Source organism: Liolophura sinensis, chromosome 1, assembly GCF_032854445.1.
Source record: "Liolophura sinensis isolate JHLJ2023 chromosome 1, CUHK_Ljap_v2, whole genome shotgun sequence".
NCBI classification, from domain to species: domain Eukaryota; kingdom Metazoa; phylum Mollusca; class Polyplacophora; order Chitonida; family Chitonidae; genus Liolophura; species Liolophura sinensis.
Window position 1 is genome coordinate 83,453,552 of NC_088295.1, and position 19,615 is coordinate 83,473,166.

At 39.1% G+C, this 19,615-nt stretch overlaps 1 protein-coding gene across 2 annotated transcripts in view; it reads right to left on the minus strand.

Moving 5' to 3' along the window:
• Positions 1–19,615, minus strand: part of LOC135461840 (mucin-like protein) — a 72,071-nt gene that overhangs the window by 11,692 nt on the left and 40,764 nt on the right. For both annotated transcript variants that reach the window (XM_064739087.1, XM_064739086.1), the window contains exons 14-27: positions 19,141–19,316; positions 17,624–17,714; positions 16,644–16,728; positions 14,783–14,956; positions 13,416–13,590; positions 11,607–11,882; positions 10,067–10,225; positions 8,614–8,802; positions 6,775–6,960; positions 5,226–5,351; positions 4,940–5,062; positions 3,196–3,326; positions 1,926–1,981; positions 251–399 (exon numbers count right to left, since the gene is read on the minus strand). In XM_064739087.1, the coding sequence (XP_064595157.1) occupies positions 251–399; positions 1,926–1,981; positions 3,196–3,326; positions 4,940–5,062; positions 5,226–5,351; positions 6,775–6,960; positions 8,614–8,802; positions 10,067–10,225; positions 11,607–11,882; positions 13,416–13,590; positions 14,783–14,956; positions 16,644–16,728; positions 17,624–17,714; positions 19,141–19,316 (2,096 nt within the window). The remainder of the gene's footprint in view (positions 1–250; positions 400–1,925; positions 1,982–3,195; positions 3,327–4,939; positions 5,063–5,225; positions 5,352–6,774; positions 6,961–8,613; positions 8,803–10,066; positions 10,226–11,606; positions 11,883–13,415; positions 13,591–14,782; positions 14,957–16,643; positions 16,729–17,623; positions 17,715–19,140; positions 19,317–19,615) is intronic.

The following is a 19,615-nucleotide window of genomic DNA, read 5'->3' on the forward strand; positions in this document are numbered from 1 at the left end:
CCAGGTTATTGTGCTTGAGCAGCACAACGATTCAGGACCCTCTCACCACCAGGAGCCAGGAGGTGGCTCCTGTGAGCTCAAGTAAAGCTAATGGGGAAGGTGTGCCAGCAACTTGTGAGTGATCTTGGGTTTCCCCCTGGTTCTGCCCACCACATCAAATATGGGAAATATTCTTTTGAGTACAAATGAAATAAATAATGAAATGAATAAAAAAAGCCGCACATTGGGTTCAACAAAAATACAGACATACCTGTTACCGTTATATTCTCTATTATCAGGTTGTCAACTAAACAATTCTTGGAGCAGCCATTAAGGTAATTTTCTATAGCCTGATTAATGTCTTCTTCCGAGACTTGTCTCCTATAGCCGGCCACAGTATTGGCAATAATACTTCCATGCCTGGGGGAAAACAAAGAAAATTGTCTTCTGATAACACCATTACACATTCATCTTTTTGTTCATTTTAGTGTTATGGTGAGAAAAAATACAAAGCCTTCAGCTTTAAAACAAGTATCTGTAGGCATAGATCAGTTTAAAAACCTGTCGAAGTAGATGTGTTTATTGACAAATTTCTTTGGTTTTGTCTTTGGTTTTGTTTGACAGATACATGTACTAAAAATAATCAATGCCAGGTGACGTTCTTATTTTCATATATCTGATTGGGGCTTAACACTGCAGGGTTTATGTGTGGAGGGCAGTGAACAAAGCCAAGAGAAAACCAACACCCTTTGCCTGGCACATGCATGTATTTGAAAACACCCGAGTTAACAGTTGAAGATAATAACTGCAGTGGAAGATTGTCCTGAGCAAAAGGCCTCATTCACCAATTTCCCACTTGCTAAGGCAAGAGCAACACCTATGAAAACTGGTCACACAAGGCCCTATTGTTATAATTTTCTCTCTTTCTTCTGTAGAAACCATAAGGCATTTGTTTGGACTGGCCATGACTTGAGGTCCTACTCAAGAATATTTCACTTTCATGTTTTGTGAGGTTTCTGGACGAAAGACAGTAATAGGGCAGGAAACAGTCCTTCACCAGGTCCTTGTCAACCTTATAACATACACCACTGACAGATGGGCTCAAACACATGGACACATTGTACAAAGGTTAACTAAGTTCTGGCTTTGTTCAGCTGTTGGTATCCTTGGTCAGCAATTCACCATCATTTCCAAAATTAGTGAGTGGACAAACAGCCATAAACTTCACAAGACTTGAGTTAATAAAATAACTACATGAAAACACAAGACAACTACACAAAAGACTCCTCTGGAAGACTGACAAATGTACTCAAAACATTTACATTTACTCAAAAGACTACACACAAAGAATGACAAATCTACAACACATTTACACAAAAGACTCCACACAAAGAATGACAAATCTACAACACATTTACACAAAAGACTCCACACAATGAATGACAAATCTACAACACATTTACACAGACTCCACACAACGAATGACAAATCTACAACACATTTACACAAAAGACTCCACACAAAGACTGACAAATCTACAAGACATTTACTCAAAAGACTCCACACAAAGACTGACAAATCTACAAGACATTTACACAAAAGATGCCACAAAAAGGAATGACAAATCTAGAAGATAGTATTCAAAAGATTCCACACAAAGACCGATAAATCACTAAGACACTATCCAAAAGACCCCACAAAAAACTCGCAAATCTATAAGATACTACTCAAAAGACTCCACAAAAAATTACAAATCTATATGATACTACACAAAAATTCCACACAAAGATTCCACACAAAGACCAATAAATCAGTAAGACATTTACTCAAAAGACTCCACATAAAGACTGACAAACCTACAAGACATCTACATAAAGACTTCATACAAAAACTGACAAATCTACACAACATTTTCTCAAAGACGGACAAATGTGCAAGACACTTACTCAAAAGATTCCACTCGGACACTGACGAATTCACTAATATTGACCAATTTGCCCACCTGAAACATGAAGATGTCCAGCATATAAAGGATATAAAAAAAGATTTCTTAAACCTGTGATGTAAATTTCACTTGTGAGTTTCGATATGTGTGAAAAGGTTGGGACTGAAATACACCTTCCACAAAATATAGTTCTTGAAAACATTAGGGAAATCTATGATTTCTGTGAAACATAACGCAATTCATTAGTGTGAAAGGTGACGAGCTTTAAATTCCTCTGAAAATATCAGCATATATACCCTCTCATTTGTCGAAACATTTGGCTCCAAAAGAGAGACCTAAATCTAGGTCATATCTCTATGACGTTGCGCAATGACTTGCAGGGTGCTAGGGGCGGCGGGGTTGAAAATCATACCGAATGAAACATTCAAATTTAGGCCTTTAGTGTGAACAATTCACCTCAAAACTTATTTGCTGGTCTTATGAACTTCGAGAATGCAACAAAACAGTGTCTACGATATTTCAAAAGGCTTTTTGGTTCTGTTTTGGGCTTTCCATATGAGTGGGGCCAATTAAAATGTTCAATGTGGAAAATAGAATTGACTAGATCTAAGAATAATCTTGAGGTACACCAGTGGCAGACGAGTTCATACACACAAGACAACCCCTTGGAGCTCTACAAAGTGGCAAAGTAAGCTTGTTATATCACTGGCATGGGCAAATTATGGGATAAACATATGTATATATACAGTATATAAATGTAATGGCAAATCTTGGTACATTAACAAAATGTTTTCTATTGTCAAACCACAAAAATGCATTTTAAAAAAATTTTTTTTTTCTCTCAATAATTAATGACTAAAATCAAAAGAAATTAAAAAAATTAATTCAGGTAATAAAAGTATCGTTTTATGCCATATATCAAATTGACACATATTACACATTACATATGAATGAATTTATGAATAAAAATTCTAATGTCAAAATAATCTGACATGTCCAAGCTGATATGAAAAGAATCACAACAGTTGAATACACGCATGGACTAGCCCTGCACAGTAGATTTACCATGTTCCTTTGGTTCGTAAACAGATATACATAAATATGTACAATTAACAGTAAATAAGTTAGCCAGTGTGAACAAGAGACTTAACACAGACATTTAAAAAGATTATCTACCATACAAAGGACAAAAATACAGATAATTGCACAAGTCAACTTTACCATATAAAAAACTGTCCATGAAAAGGATTAAAAAGGAAACTTTTACTCACTGCTTCAATAACAGGTTTCTCCAGTTGAGAAAACTCCTTGGAATTTCGGTCCTTAAGCTTGTCACTGTACTTAATCCCTGCTCCTGTCTCCTTCATGCGCACTTTGATGTTGTATTCATGGATATTCTCATCTGTAATTCATAAAATCCACACCAATTATTGATTTATTTGTTTGAAGAAGAATCTATCCATCAAAGCACAGGTGATACATGCACAGATACACACCTCAGTATCCTCATGGAGAATCTATCCATCAAAGAACAGGTGATACACACAGGTACACACCTCAGTATCTCATGGAGAATCTATCCATCAAAGAACAGGTGATACACACAGGTACACCCCTCAGTATCCTCATGGAGAATCTATCCATCAAAGAACAGGTGATACACACAGGTACACCCCTCAGTATCCTCATGGAGAATCTATCCATCAAAGAACAGGTGATACACACAGCTACACACCTCAGTATCCTCATGGAGAATCTATCCATCAAAGCACAGGTGATACATGCACAGATACACACCTCAGTATCCTCATGGAGAATCTATCCATCAAAGAACAGGTGATACACACACACAGATACACACCTCAGTATCCTCATGGAGAATCTATCCATCAAAGCACAGGTGATACACACAGCTACACACCTCAGTATCCTCATGGAGAATCTATCCATCAAAGCACAGGTGATACACTCACAGATACATAACTCAGTATTCTCATGGAGAATCTATCCATCAAAGCACAGGTGATACATGCACAGATACACACCTCAGTATCCTCATGGAGAATCTATCCATCAAAGCACAGGTGATACACTCACAGATACACACCTCAGTATCCTCATGGAGAATCTATCCATCAAAGCACAGGTGATACACTCACAGATACACAACTCAGTATCCTCAAGGAGAATCTATCCATCAAAGCACAGGTGATACACTCACAGATACATGTCTCAGTATCCTCATGGAGAATCTATCCATCAAAGCACAGGTGACACATGCACAGCTACACACCTCAGTATCCTCATGGAGAATCTATCCATCAAAGCACAGGTGATACATGCACAGATACACACTTCAGTATCCTCATGGAGAATCTATCCATCAAAGCACAGGTGATACATGCACAGATACACACCTCAGTATCCTCATGGAGAATCTATCCAACAAAGCACAGGTGATACATGCACAGATACACACCTCAATATCCTCATGGAGAATCTATCCATCAAAGCACAGGTGATACACACAGCTACACACCTCAGCATCCTCACGGAGAATCTATCCATCAAAGCACAGGTGATACACACACAGATACACACCTCAGTATCCTCATGGAGAATCTATCCAACAAAGCACAGGTGACACATGCACAGATACACACTTCAGTATCCTCACGGAGAATCTATCCATCAAAGCACAGGTGATACATGCACAGATACACACCTCAGTATCCTCATGGAGAATCTATCCATCAAAGCACAGGTGATACACACACAGATACACACCTCAGTATCCTCATGGAGAATCTATCCAACAAAGCACAGGTGATACACACACAGATACACACCTCAGTATCCTCATGGAGAATCTATCCATCAAAGAGCAGGTGATACACACACAGCTACACACCTCAGTATCCTCATGGAGAATCTATCCATCATAGTACAGGTGATACACGCACAGGTACACACCTCAGTATCCTCATGGAGAATCCTCTTATAGTTAAAACATACCTTTTTCACACCTGCCAGTGCGATTGAAGTATCCAGGTTTACATTTGCACTCATAACCGCCTTCCAGGTTATCACAGTATTCACCAAATTGACACGGCGATTTCGGCAAGCATTCATCATCGTCTGAAACCAAAAAATATCATAAATTGTTTGACTGATTGATTGATTATTGTTTAAGACCATACTCAAAATTTGCTGATTTACATGATGATGTTGCTTCAAAAAGGTAAACTTTTAGGTGAAACTGTAGTATTCTATATGTCATTTAGCATGTGTCCAGTCTTACCAGTGCAGTTTTTCTTGTTTTCATCCAGAGTGAAGCCTGGCCTACACCCACAGCTGTAACTACCTGGCAAATTTCTACACATCTCCTCATGTTCACAATCATTGGCAGTCAGACATTCATTTACATCTGCAAGTAGAACACAAGACAAGTTAGTCTAAGATTGTCAGTACCAATGCCCTGTGACCCTCTCTTGATAAACGCACAGTATATCACACCTATCCATGTATAATGAGATTAAATTTTGAATGTCTTACAGACCAAACATATCTACCAATCAAAAGCATCTCACATACTCTATATGTAGGTAACCTCTAAATATTAGTGTTATCATTCATTAGTAAGTTTTACGCGAATTTCAGAGAATTCTTATCTCACACTAAATATATCAAAATTATGTCTTGATCAAGTTGGCTGTCAAATTTGTGACAATATCTGCTGCAAATTTTATCAAAATCAGTCAATATTACTAAATAATCACAGCATGTAACCAACATTCAATCACATTCAAAGAAATCACATGCTTTTGAAACTGATGTGAGCTGACAAAAAACTAACAAAAAAACTTGCAGAGTAAGTATTATCAAATTTGGACCCGGGGCAGTTATTTCACAGGAACCAATGACCAATCAGAATGAAAGAAATCATTAAACATACAACACTTTTGCACAGATTTATCAATCTTTCAAACTTTAATAATTAGTGTGAAGTTAACACAACATGAGCCTGCTTAAAGCTAAATTTTATACGAAATTTAACAATATTTAAAGCAGTTGTTGCAATGACAAACTGAAGTTTTCAAACCTAATCTGAGGTTTCACACACTCAATGTAATGTGTGAGTTTCATTGTTTTCCTCAGGTTAGCTTTCAACATTTCACACAGCCTGACTGGCTAGCCCACACAACCAGAGAGAAATAGCCACAATATAACCCTATCCCCAGCACCTTTATAGAGGGGGAGGGGTAAAATCACCCCATTTGAAATAAGCAGCTGTTGCCTATATTCCCATTGCATTTATTTACATAGATTACTTGCTCCTAAGTTTCTGCCCACTATAATGTTGGCTGTCGTCATATCAGTGAAATATTCTGGAGTACAGCGTAAAAAACATAAATTAAATATATAAATAAATTGCTCTTGAAATGTCCAAATGATTTGGTAAGTTTTTTATTTATTTATATGACAAATAAATACAAGTTTATGCTGTTGGGAGGAACACTTCACATACGAATAGTGGAAAGCATTATGGTTGGATGAAACCAGAGTGCAGGGGAAAGCCATGACAATTCGCCAGTCACTGGCCAGAGAGGAAGCTATCACGAGCTGGGCTGATCTCCCAGTGACTTCATTGGTGAAAGTCAGTGTGAGTCCAGACAGTTCAATCTAGGTGTCAAGGCTTGTACACCAGCGGTCAACCAACGGGGATGGAAAGACACAGAAATGTCCGAGGTGAACAAACTGAACCAGTATCCGAATCTTGTACCATGCTACTATATACACTGTACATGTAAGTTGTCAATATAGTCAAATAATGTAGATCGTATACTGACCGTAACATATGCTCCCATTCCCACTCAAGCCTTCTGGGCATGGTCCACATTCAAACTGACCAACCCCTGTGGTACAGTTAACCCCTGGGTAACAGGGCTTCTCAATCGCACACACATCATACGTCTCCATGCAGAAATCCCCACGGTACCCCAGCTGGCAATTACAGTTATTCAAATAATAACGCTCTGAAATGTAATCAAAACTTTCAGATATCAGCAAAAAACTAAACATGAAAAATGTTTGCACCAGATATCAACAGTGAGCCGGGAATGTTGACACTTCTCAGTAACCACCCCCTCCCAGATATCTACAGTGAGCCGGGAATGTTGGTACCACTCAGTAACCACACCCTCCCAGGTATCGACAGTGAGTCTGGAATGTTGGTATCACTCAGTAATGACCCCCTCCCAGATATCGACAGTGAGCCGGGAATGTTGGTATCACTCAGTAATGACCCCCTCCCAGATATCGACAGTGAGCCGGGAATGTTGGTATCACTCAGTAATGACCCCCTCCCAGGTATCTACAGTGAGCCTGGAATGTTGGCACTACTCAGTAATGACCCCCTCCCAGATATCAACAGCGAACCTGGAGTCTTGGTACCACTCAGTAACCACACCCTCCCAGGTATCGACAGTGAGCCGGGAATGTTGGTATCACTCAGTAATGACCCCCTCCCAGATATCAACAGTGAACCTGGAATGTTGGTACCACTCAGTAACCACACCCTCCCAGGTATCAACAGTGAGTATGGAATGTTGGTATCACTCAGTAATGACCCCCTCCCAGATATCAACAGCGAACCTGGAGTCTTGGTACCACTCAGTAACCACACCCTCCCAGGTATCGACAGTGAGCCGGGAATGTTGGTATCACTCAGTAATGACCCCCTCCGAGATATCAACAGTGAACCTGGAATGTTGGTACCACTCAGTAACCACACCCTCCCAGGTATCAACAGTGAGCCGGGAATGTTGGTATCACTCAGTAATGACCCCCTCCCAGATATCTACAGTGAGCCTGGAATGTTGGCACTACTCAGTAACCACACCCTCCCAGGTATCAACAGTGAACCTGGAATGTTGGCACTACTCAGTAACCACACCCTCCCAGGTATCAACAGTGAACCTGGAATGTTGGCACTACTCAGTAATGACCCCCTCCCAGATATCAACAATGAACCTGGAATGTTGGCACTACTTAGTAACCACCCCCTCCCAGATATCAACAGCGAACCTGGAGTCTTGGGCTATGCAGTAACCACACAGTTAACAGTTAAGTTGGAATGATCAAAGCTCACATTCAGCTCTTTCTCTAATACATCCTTAATAGCAAAAGATGACAGGACAAATTTCAGCAAATTAATACTTGCACAATATTTACCACCATCGATCTACCAAAATGAGAGCTTTATGATACTGATATCATAGAGTGGAAATACACAACCATTCTGCTAGTATTGTTAAGCATATAGATAAGATACATGTACCTATATCAACAGCCTATACCCTCTTTACAAAATACAACATAAAACTCATTTTAGTTATCAGGACTGAAGTGATTTGCCTAATACAACTGTTGACATTTTTTTTGATGATTTTTTATCATTAAATAACCCACCTTGGAGACTGCATTTACAACAATTCATTTGTAATTTCATGTTGGATTATAATTTCACATTACAACTTTAATTCAGTTATAATTTCTTACATTCTCATTATTACGTCCTTATTAAAAGGCACCTCCATCCCAACCCACCCCATCCTGCCAAATCCCAAAGCCAAACCCGGCCTCTCTCAAGTCTTACAATTACAATTATCATAGTCAATGTTCCTCACCTGCATTATTGTCACGGTTGTCAATGACAGGTAAGCATTCAGCCTTGTCACGACATGCACATACATGGATCTCTGGCCAGTAGATGTCTGCCCCACCACGGCCATCCTCAGCTATCAGCTTCAACACGATGCTAGTGTTACGAGACAGAGCATGGGGAGTCAGTTTTATGTAAGTCTGCCCATCCGTCTCTGTAATAAGGTAGACAGACCAAGTGAAAGAACTTACATGGTACACATGCAAAACTCATACATGAAATCAGCCTGTTTTGAACTTAGATTGAGTAAGCGCTTGGAGTTTAACGTCGTACTTAACAACTGTTCAGTCAAATGACACCGAAGGCGTCCTTAAGAGTCCAGGCATGTATGTACAGTGTGCCTCCTTGTTGCGAGACGGATTTCCACCACTCTTTCATCTAGTTCTGCATACTGAGACGACTTACCAAAGGCACGTAAGCCACCCTGCTCAAGCCATTACACAGATAGGGGTCAATGAGTCATTGCACTATCCCCTTAATGCTACAACTTCCTCTTTTTTAAGGTTTTAGTTGTGACCCGACCCTGGATTGACCCTGGATCAACCAACCCAGACACTCTACCAACTGTTCTGTACGGGCCTGCGTGTTGTTTTGAACTTGATCTGAGGGACAATGGAGCTATTTTACATGTTTTCAAACTCAGAATCAGCTGTTATTGTATGGAAACTGATGACCAAGTAGAAGGAAGGAATCATTCAGTGTGCAAAACTTACGCACACTTATGCAGGTTGCTGGCAGACCTTCCCACTTACGGCCGGAGAGGAAGCCAGCATGAGCTGGACTTGAACTCACAGCGACCGCATTGGTGAGAGGCTTCTGGGTCATTACGTTGCGCTAGTGCACTAACCGACTGAGTCACGGAGGCCCCTTGCTTAATGTAAACTACATACTTAGAAGAGAGTTCTAGTATGATCAATAGTAACCACGGAGAAGTAGAATCATCAGAGAAATGTTTTGATTCCATAATTATCCTCCTGACATTAACACTCTCAGTAATGTTCGTGAAGAAAGTAGTCATCAAAGCCAATAACTAAAAAAAAACATTCATTAATGGTCATAACTGAAGTAAACAGTCATTCATGTTAATAACTGAAGAAAATAGCCATTAATGGTCACAGTGGAAGAAAAAGAGTCAACAATAAAACACAGCCAGATAACATGCATCTTCGGATCACAGCCAGATAACATGCATCTTCGGATCACAGCCAGATAACATGCATCTTCGGATCACAGCCAGATAACATGCATCTTCGGACATATTTACTGAAATGATCTCCTAAAGCAATACGGAATTTAAGGGAAATAATAAAGGTAACAAGTAAAACCATCATGAGTATTTGTACAAACTTATCATTAACACTACCTTACTGTACTGGTAATGGGAATCATGAATCTTCACCATTATTTAACCATATTACCATTCTTGACTGCTTCTATCGGCAATACAGCTTGTGTAAACAAGAATGCCACACTGTCCTCTGTGTCATTGTCATAAGCATTAATGGCCACTTCTAGCTCCTCTCCAATCACAAGATTGATGGGGTCAGGCATGTTGAAAAATACAGGAGGCATGTTCTCTGTGAAAAACAACATTACAAAACTGATCACACATCACCTTCTGCATAAAGTGTAACAACTACTGGCACAATCTGCCTCTAAGCCCACACAAAAGCTGAATAAGTACACAGGGATTAATATTTATTCGCTTGATTGTTGTTGGATTTATTTTGTTTATTTATTTGATTGGTGTTTTATGCCGTACTCAAGAATATTTCATTTATCTATGGCGGCCAGCATTATGGTGGGAGGAAACCCGGTTGAAACCCACGACCATCTGCAGGTTGCTGGAAAACTTTGCCATGTAGGGCCAGAGAGGAAGCCAGCAAGAGGTGGACTTGAACTCACAGCAACCACATTGGTGAGAGGCTCCTGGGTCATTATGCTACACTAGCGTGCTAACTAACTGAGGATTGTTGTTTGAAGCCATATTCGAATTCGGATGAGTTTTTCAGATTAATATACGATGGCGGTCAATTTTATGGGTGGAGGAAACCGGAATGCCTGGGGTAAACCCTGCAGTGTCCACGGGTAAGATACTGGTCAGCAAGTTTCCAAACTGCGACATACAGATATGAACAATATAAGCCCCAGCTATACCTCAGATATACCTCAGGAACTGAAAGCAATTTTTGAATATGAGATAATGTACATGTCCCTCAAATACACATCAGTAACTTTGGAAAAAATGAAAATCAACACCTCAGGTACACCTAAGAAACTATGACAGTTTTTGAATATAATAAAGTGATCATGTCCCTCAAGTACACCTCAGACAAAGTCTTCAACAAATGTATTAAGACTGTGCAAACAGCCATTTGAGCATTATCACCACCAAGGCCCCTGGAACAGTGAGGGCCGTCTAGAAATGGCCTGGTTTAAACAGACACCTCATACATGTACATCTGAGAAACTCCAACGAAAGCACTTTAATTTGGATTCCCATGACAAAGAAGTGCCATAGTTGCCTACTTTCAAACTTTTTCATATTGGAAGAGTATATCTCTCCTGAAACTGGTTCTTTATTTCAGTTACCACTGAAACATTATACAATAGTATGTACAATTGTATTGGATTTCTGATTTCATATGCCACCAATATGATTATCCAACTTCACTTCTCTGCATAACAGAAACAATTCAATATATTTCAAGCTAATTAAAATTCTTATCCATTAAACTCGTGCTAAACAAAATATATTTGTTTTGTCTCGTACTTGTATTCGCAGTCTAGAACTGACATACTGCCTTTAATTATTCATTTATTCATACACATCCATTACATCAGCTGCATACTTTTGCCAAGCCCATTAAACTACAGAAAAGTTATTATTAAAGATAAAATTTATCTGAAAACTTCCATGAAAATGGCTTGTTCTGTGACAAAAAACAAACCACGTACTGATCATGCTGGCAACCTCCTCGGCTTCAGCCTGTTGTTGTTTGGTCTTATTCGCCAGGGCAATGTTGCCTGTAGCTGCAAAGTCCACCAGACAGGCTGTGTTGTTGCCACACAATGCTTGGGCCTCAGCCCTCACCGTGTCATTAGGGAAGAGTTCCTCAATACCCATCTCTCTGTAAAACGTGGGCATGAAGTCTTTGGGGTTGAAGTCCACATGGCTCTCGGGAAAATCAAGGCTGTAGTTAAATAAGGAATCCGATTCGTTGAAAACTTGCCCTAGAGTTTACAAATGACAAAACACATTTATTTGTTGGATGACTTATCACATGACAAAGTCCGTGTTTTTATACTGGCTGGAAAATAAAGTGTGGTAGAAGTTTTTCTGATTGGATTATTTATCATATATCATATTGCAAATTTGACAGGTTGGAGTTTTGGTCATATAATAGTGGAAGTTCTACAGGTTGGATGACTGGTCCAACAACATTGTACAAATTTTACAGGTCGGAGGTTGGGTCACATAACAGTGCAAGTTCTACAGGTGGGATGACTGGTCCAATAACATTGTACAAATTTTACAGGTCGGAGGTTGGGTCATATAACAGTGCAAGTTCTACAGGTTGGATGACTGGTCCACCAACATTGTACAAATTTTACAGGTTGGAGGTTGGGTCATATAACAGTACAAGTTCTACAGGTTGGATGACTGGTCCACCAACATTGTACAAATTTTACAGGTTGGAGGTTGGGTCATATAACAGTGCAAGTTTTACAGGTGGGATGACTGGTCCAATAACATTGTACAAATTTTACAGGTCGGAGGTTGGGTCATATAACAGTGCAAGTTGTACAGGTTGGATGACTGGTCCACCAACATTGTACAAATTTTACAGGTTGGAGGTTTGGTCATATAACAGTGCAAGTTTTACAGGTGGGATGACTGGTCCAATAACATTGTACAAATTTTACAGGTCGGAGGTTTGGTCATATAACAGTGCAAGTTTTACAGGTTGGATGACTGGTCCAATAACATTGTACAAATTTTACAGGTCGGAGGTTGGGTCATATAACAGTGCAAGATGGATGATCATTAGTGATTGCATGGTTGATCAAGAAAAAGTACATGCATTTTACCACCGGTGTTGCCTATCTAAAATCTTTGTCCAATAAGCAAGTGTGATAATGTCAGGTACATAAAATACAATTACGCAGTCAATCACAGTTTTTGACTGCTAATAAATTCAACCTGTGGCATGCATCAAATGAACCTGCCACACGCCTTCTACATGTATACATGTATCCCTTGCCCAGGTAATCACCTATAAAAACACCTGCTGGGGATGCAGTATGTACTATACTTTATCACTACTACAGTCTGGTTAGAGAATTGAGCCAGACAGATAACCCAGGGTTATCTTTAAATACAAAGAACATTAACTGAAGTATACAACAAATCAAAGACCATTAAACACTATCCAGAAATATACATGTGGTTTTGATACCTTTCTTTTTCTACCTAGTGAAATGAATTTGAAACTTAGAATTCTGGTGGACTTTTCTGACCATATTGTATATCAGTGACACCACTTAACATACATACACTGTACACAAATTTCATCATTCCCAACGCAATGACACATACATGTTGGCCCCATATGTGAAAATATAGAAATACATTTGCTGACAAGGAAACAGACTATTTCAAGCTAAAAATAAGGATGTGACATCACTGACACCCTTTGAGACACCAAGAATCATCATAAAATAGTTAAATATGTTAACGAACCCTTATTCTCAGGTGTCACTTACATGAAGTACCAAACAGGTACAAACTCTCTTCTGAAGAATCCATTGGAAGAAGGGTTCCATTTCTCATTCGGAAATGCTTGCTGTCTGTCATTGCCATCAACCCTGAAGCCTGCCCGTTGTTCATGGCAGTGGGGATGGAGGCAAAGATTCCCAGATTTTGGATACCTTTGGTCACCTGGGTCAGAAACACAGGAATTAAAATATTTCACCTTTTCAAGCTTTTTCAAGTTGTACTGTTGATTTCATGAATGCAACATTTCAAGGATGATGGCTGATAGGTAGAAAACAGTAACAATTAAATATGTCTAATTTTACCATGAAAAAGGCATTTACAGAGTTACCTAGTACAACCAATATGAAAAATTCTTCAATATGACGCTAAACAAAAATAAACAACACAAAAGAGGCATAGGTAAATGATATGAAGTCCCTTGTTCTTAATATATCTGGTGCATGCATGTCGTGTCATTTTAGTTTTCCAGCAGGGGCCTCCGTTGCCCAGGTGATTAGCATGTCAGCGTGGCGCAATGACCCAGAAGCCTCCAACCAATGCGGAGTTCAAATTCTGCTTACGCTGGCTTCCTCCACGGCCATATGTAGGAAGGTCTGCCAGAAGCCTACGAATGGTCGTGGGTTTCTCCCGGGCTCTGCCCAGTTTCCTCCCACCATAATGACGGACACCGTTGTATAAGTGAAATATTCTTGAGTATGGCATGAAACATCAATCAAATGAATAAATATATTCTAGCGGACCTTAAAATCTGAGGGCAGTAATCAATCTCACTCCCTCCACTTCAGCTTAAGTTAGATTAATGATAATAAATGTTTCTATGCATAGTTTTAATTAAACTGCTTGTTATATGTACATAATGACTAAGTTTTTACATCGCCACTTTGCCTGATGAGCAAGACTTGCACCAACACGGAGAAGAAACAGGCCAGTAGATAAAGTAAAAGAACCTTCACCAGAGTGGGCTGGATTGGTTTAATAACTTGGTGAATGTAATTAGCTAAAAAATTAAACCACCTCCCGAGGTTGTCACCAACTGATTAGAATCCATTACCTTATTTAAATTGTTTACAGACTAATTAATATGCTAAATTTGAAATATATTTGTTCTATTGGGCTGCTGCGTGCTATGTACATGTGACAAAAGTGACAAAAGTGACAAAACCTAAGAAAAATGGAGTTTACCAAAAGTTTAAAGGTCAATGGGGTATATGCATACACGGACAGACGGGAGAGATGCCAGATCACATCCACCAACCAATAAAACATGAGCACAATATTATCTTAAATATATCAAAAATCAATAAAACAAACATATTGTTGACCAAAGACACTATAATAATCATTTATTTTATACCTTGAAATTCACTCCTGAGGCAAATGCGATGCGAATAAATGCATTCTCCTTGATTACGATGACTTGTGACGAATGATGACATTCATCATGTCTACATACTTTGCCATCAACAGCAATTTCCATGGGATGTGAAGCATTCTTGTATCGGACTTCTATATTTGATGAGTCATCTGCCTATGTAAAAAATAAATAAAATTGGAATCAATTGTACATTACTTTTGAAGGATTTATAAAAATGATTCACACTCAAACAAATTAAAACACAACCTAAATCACATGTCCGGTCATAAGTGAGAGGGTCTTGCAACAACCTGCGGATGGTCGTGACTTTTCCTGAGCCCTGCCCTGTTTCCTCCCACCATAACACTGGCCGCTCTCATGTACATGAAACATTCTTGAGTATGTCATAAAACACCAATCAAATAAATAAATAAAACACATAAATCACAAGTTACGTGTTTATTTAGCTTTGTGTAAGCTTTACTGGTCAACCGTTAAATACTGTATTTCACCTGTTTAGCTCTTGTTCATGTCAGACTTTTTTGTTGATTCTGATCCCACCACAGTACTGAGTCACTTTTATAATAGTTTGTTTTTGTTTTTTGAGAAGGCTGATTAAATTCCCATAAGAAAAACTTAAGTGTTGGCATTAAAAGTATCATTTTATGGAATTTATGTGCTTCTGGAAATGCATTTTTATAGGCCAATCTTTAAGTGTAATACAGTGTTTTAGGCACACATATATAATGATGGTGTGTACTTGCAGCAGTTCAAATATTCTCATATCCAAATGTGCACCACTGAGATGCTGTATTCAAAAAAAGTGAAACTCGGCCTCTAAAATGTGTCTTCCTGTGGGCTCACCTGCACGAACTAACTTTCCTTCCCGCTAAATATTGCATATTACATTCAGGAGACATTTTAATTCATATAATACAAGTAGTTACCCCATTGTTCTAATTTTTGGGACATCTAGTCTCCTCTTTTTAGCCAATATGCATGTAATTGTAACAGCCATCAATACATAGCTTTTGTTTTCTCACAGTTAGTCCAACTAACAAACCCATCAAAACAACAGAAGTGAGACAGAAGTGTAATTATTTCTTTTCAGATCTATTATTAAATGTCCTATAAATTAGAAGAAAAAAACTATTAAGACCACATACATTAAGAGAATAATGGACTCTCTTCAGTCAAATTAAAAATACATACTTGAATATGTACTGCCTATTATAGGCCTACACGTCTCTGCAAAAAATAATCTACTTTAATTTCTTAACCTTTTCGCATATGAAAGAGCAACTTTCAGTGCAATTCATGCACATTTATAATTAGAGTGAGTGAGTGCTTGGGGTTTAACGTCGTACTCAACAATTTTTCAGTCATATGACGACGAAGGAATCATTAGGGTGCATGTACGTGTAATGTGCCTCCTTGTTGCAGGACGAATTTCCACCGCTCTTTTATTTAGTGCTGCTTCACTGAGACGACTTACCGAAGGCAAGTAAGCCGCCCCGCCCGAGCCATTATACTGATACGGGTCAACCAGTCGTTGCACTATCCCCTTCATGCTGAACGCCAAGCAAGGAAGTTACAACTTCCTCTTTTAAAGTCTTAGGTGTGACTTGATCAAGGATTGATCCTGGTTCCACCGGTCCCGAAGTGGATGCTCTACCACATATAATTAGATTTTGGAGACAAAACTACATTGGTTGGAATGGCCACATTCAGGGCTTCACAAAAAGTATAATTTAAGCATACTTCACAGAATAATACATTCAGAATATGTTTGAATAAGCACCTTGCCAACAAGCTAAATGGCTGAGTTATCACAGTATATCATACAGGAACAGGAGTTTACCTTCATGGCAAACGCTACATATTCTGTGGCGTTCACATCACTTGATCCCTGAGCTCTCGCTGTCCTGCACTGGATTTCCAATGAACTGTGAGAAAAGACGAAAGGAATATGCTAGGGTAGGAGTCATAATCAAGCACCTATCACATACATTTAAGTTATCATTAAGGATTTCTTTAATTTTACCCATCTTGCTTTATCTAAATCTAAGTCCACATGTAGTACAGGATCATAAAGAAAGAGATATACACGTACTTCAACTAAGAACACCTACATGTAGTTTGACATATTATCCAGGGTGTTACCCAGTCATTTATTTCATCGATGATTCATGTAAAACTGCAGATTTCACTCATATCATTGGTATTATGTCTGAAAAACCTGAATGAAAATACCTAGCATACTCAACGCATTACCCATCACCTAACCATGGCAGAACAAAGGTGTTATTAAGGGAAGCATGAAAACCACCTAGAAAATGAAGAGTATGGTTTAAAAGGAAGAAAAGCTATGAAAAATGAAATGGCAAAATAACTTTATTTAACATCCCCTGTATTTCATGCATAATGCTTGTTAACGGTCGGAAATGACATCACTGATTGAGAATGAAAAGGAGTGCAAGATCAGATTGGTATCCCCAATCCCCAAATCATGTTTCTTCCCTCACAGACTTGTCTTCACAGCTATCACTGTGTAAGTCACAACTACAGGCCATATAATCAAAACAAATGACTGCTGAAGCCTTAAAATAACTTAAGTTTAAAGCCATTTGTCCACTGAGAACTTTTATGAACTTTTGTATGTTGAGGCACTGACACTGATTTGCATATTAATAAAACCAATCATTTCACGCATCACTGAAGACATTACCTGGACTATGTATTGCCTAAATCATGTTCTACATCATGATTATTACCAACACAACAGCATAAATAAAACAAACAATACACTTTCGTACCAATACATCACATGACTACACTCACTCAGTTTTCCACAGGACAAATTCCCCCAAGCCATTAAATGTGTACTCCGTCCCGTGAAACGTTGTTACATGTGGGTCTCCCCAGGAAATACCTACAGCATGAAAAAAAACATCCCATGAAATACATGAACCACTTTCATAAGTAAGGAACAATTATTGACTTATCTGATTGTTGTCTGACCCCATGCTCAAGAATTTTCTAATTACATGTTGTTGGTCAGTTGTGTGAGTGCAGAAAACTGGAGTACCCACAGTAAACTTTGTAAGAGATCACCTTTGCAAGTTAGAGATCAAGTTCTAGGTCTGATTTACCAAATACATGTACGAATAAGCCTACACCATTTTTTGTGGAGGGCAAGTGGTCTTCACTGAACATGACAGATAGCTACATGTAAGTCAAATGGTCAAACCAACATCATAGATTGCAAAATTTTCACCATGGCCCCTCAGTGACAGTAGGGAATCAGAAATGGCATGACAAAAAAGGTTCACCACCAACCCACAGTGACAGAGGGGAATCAGAAATGGCATGACAAAAAGGGTTCACCACCAACCCACAGTGACAGTGGGGAATCAGAAATGGCATGACAAAAAAAGGTTCACCACGGACCCACAGTGACAGAGGGGAATCAGAAATGGCATGACAAAAAAGGTTTACCACAGACCCACAGTGACAGTGGGGAATCAGAAATGGCATGACAAAAAAGGTTCACCACGGACCCACAGTGACAGTGGGGAATCAGAAATAGCATGACAAAAAAGGTTCACCACAGACCCACAGTAACAGTGGGGCATGGGAAATGGCATGACAAAAAAGGTTCACCACAGACCCACAGTGACAGTGGGGTATGAGAAATGGTTTGACAAAAAATGTTCAGCAAAGCACTATCCTGACCTTCATGTGATGAAGCATATGCAGTTCATGCCATAAATCAACAAATAAGTATAAACTGTTCTTATATTCCCTTTTGGTCATATGTGGGAAGGTCCGTCAACAACATGTGGCTGGTTGTGGGTTTCCCCCAGGCTCCACTTAGCTTCCTTTCGCCATAATACTGGCCGGCGTCGCATAAGTTAAATATTTTTAATAAATCAAATAAATAAATATATTCCATTTCATATTGAAAGTCTGACCCAGGAGCCTCCTTTCAATGCACTCACTGTGAGTTCAAGCCCAGTTCATACCGGCTTCCTCTCTGGCTGCACCTGAGAAGGTCTGGCAGCAACCTGCTGATGTTTGTAGGTTTCCCTTGGGCTCTGCCCCGGTTTCTCCCAACATAATACTGGCTGCTGCCGTATAAGTGAACTATTCTGGAGTATAGTGTAAAATACCCATCAAATAAATAATAAACAAATAAATATTTAAAGTCATGAATCAAAATTCCTGTCAAAAAAAAGGGATGTTAAAAACACAATTACACAGGAAGGAAGAGTTACTTCCCCTTTACAGTGGGCACATAGATACCTATTTAAATCTTAATGTTTCTGGTAGAGTATAACAGTTTGGACTAGACTTACCCTGAGTCGGAGGCTGATAACCTGAGCAGTCATCAGATGGGAAAACTTCATAAAACTTATGACACGTATGTGAATCTTCACAGCAGGCAGCCCAGCCCTCTGCCTGGTTCACAGATGACAGGGAAATGTTAGGGTAGCCTCCCCCTGGATAACCTTTCTCCAAGAAAAAGGCAGCACTAAAAGGTAGGAACAACAAAGGTACTTAGTATTAGGAGTGAACTTCATTCCAGTTAGCATCAAGTCTTCCACAAATCAATTAAGAAAGTATAAGCAATTTATACACCTGGCATTACTTTTGATGACCATCAAATCTTATTTTCCAAATAATTCAGCACCCTTTACTCAGCAGAATGGTGATAGATGGGTCTCAGCTGAACAACGACCACTGTTCTTTTTGCAATGAATGAGTACCAGTTTGTCAACATAAGCTGATCGAAAAAACAGGATTGGACAATACACTACGCAGTTTTGTTCA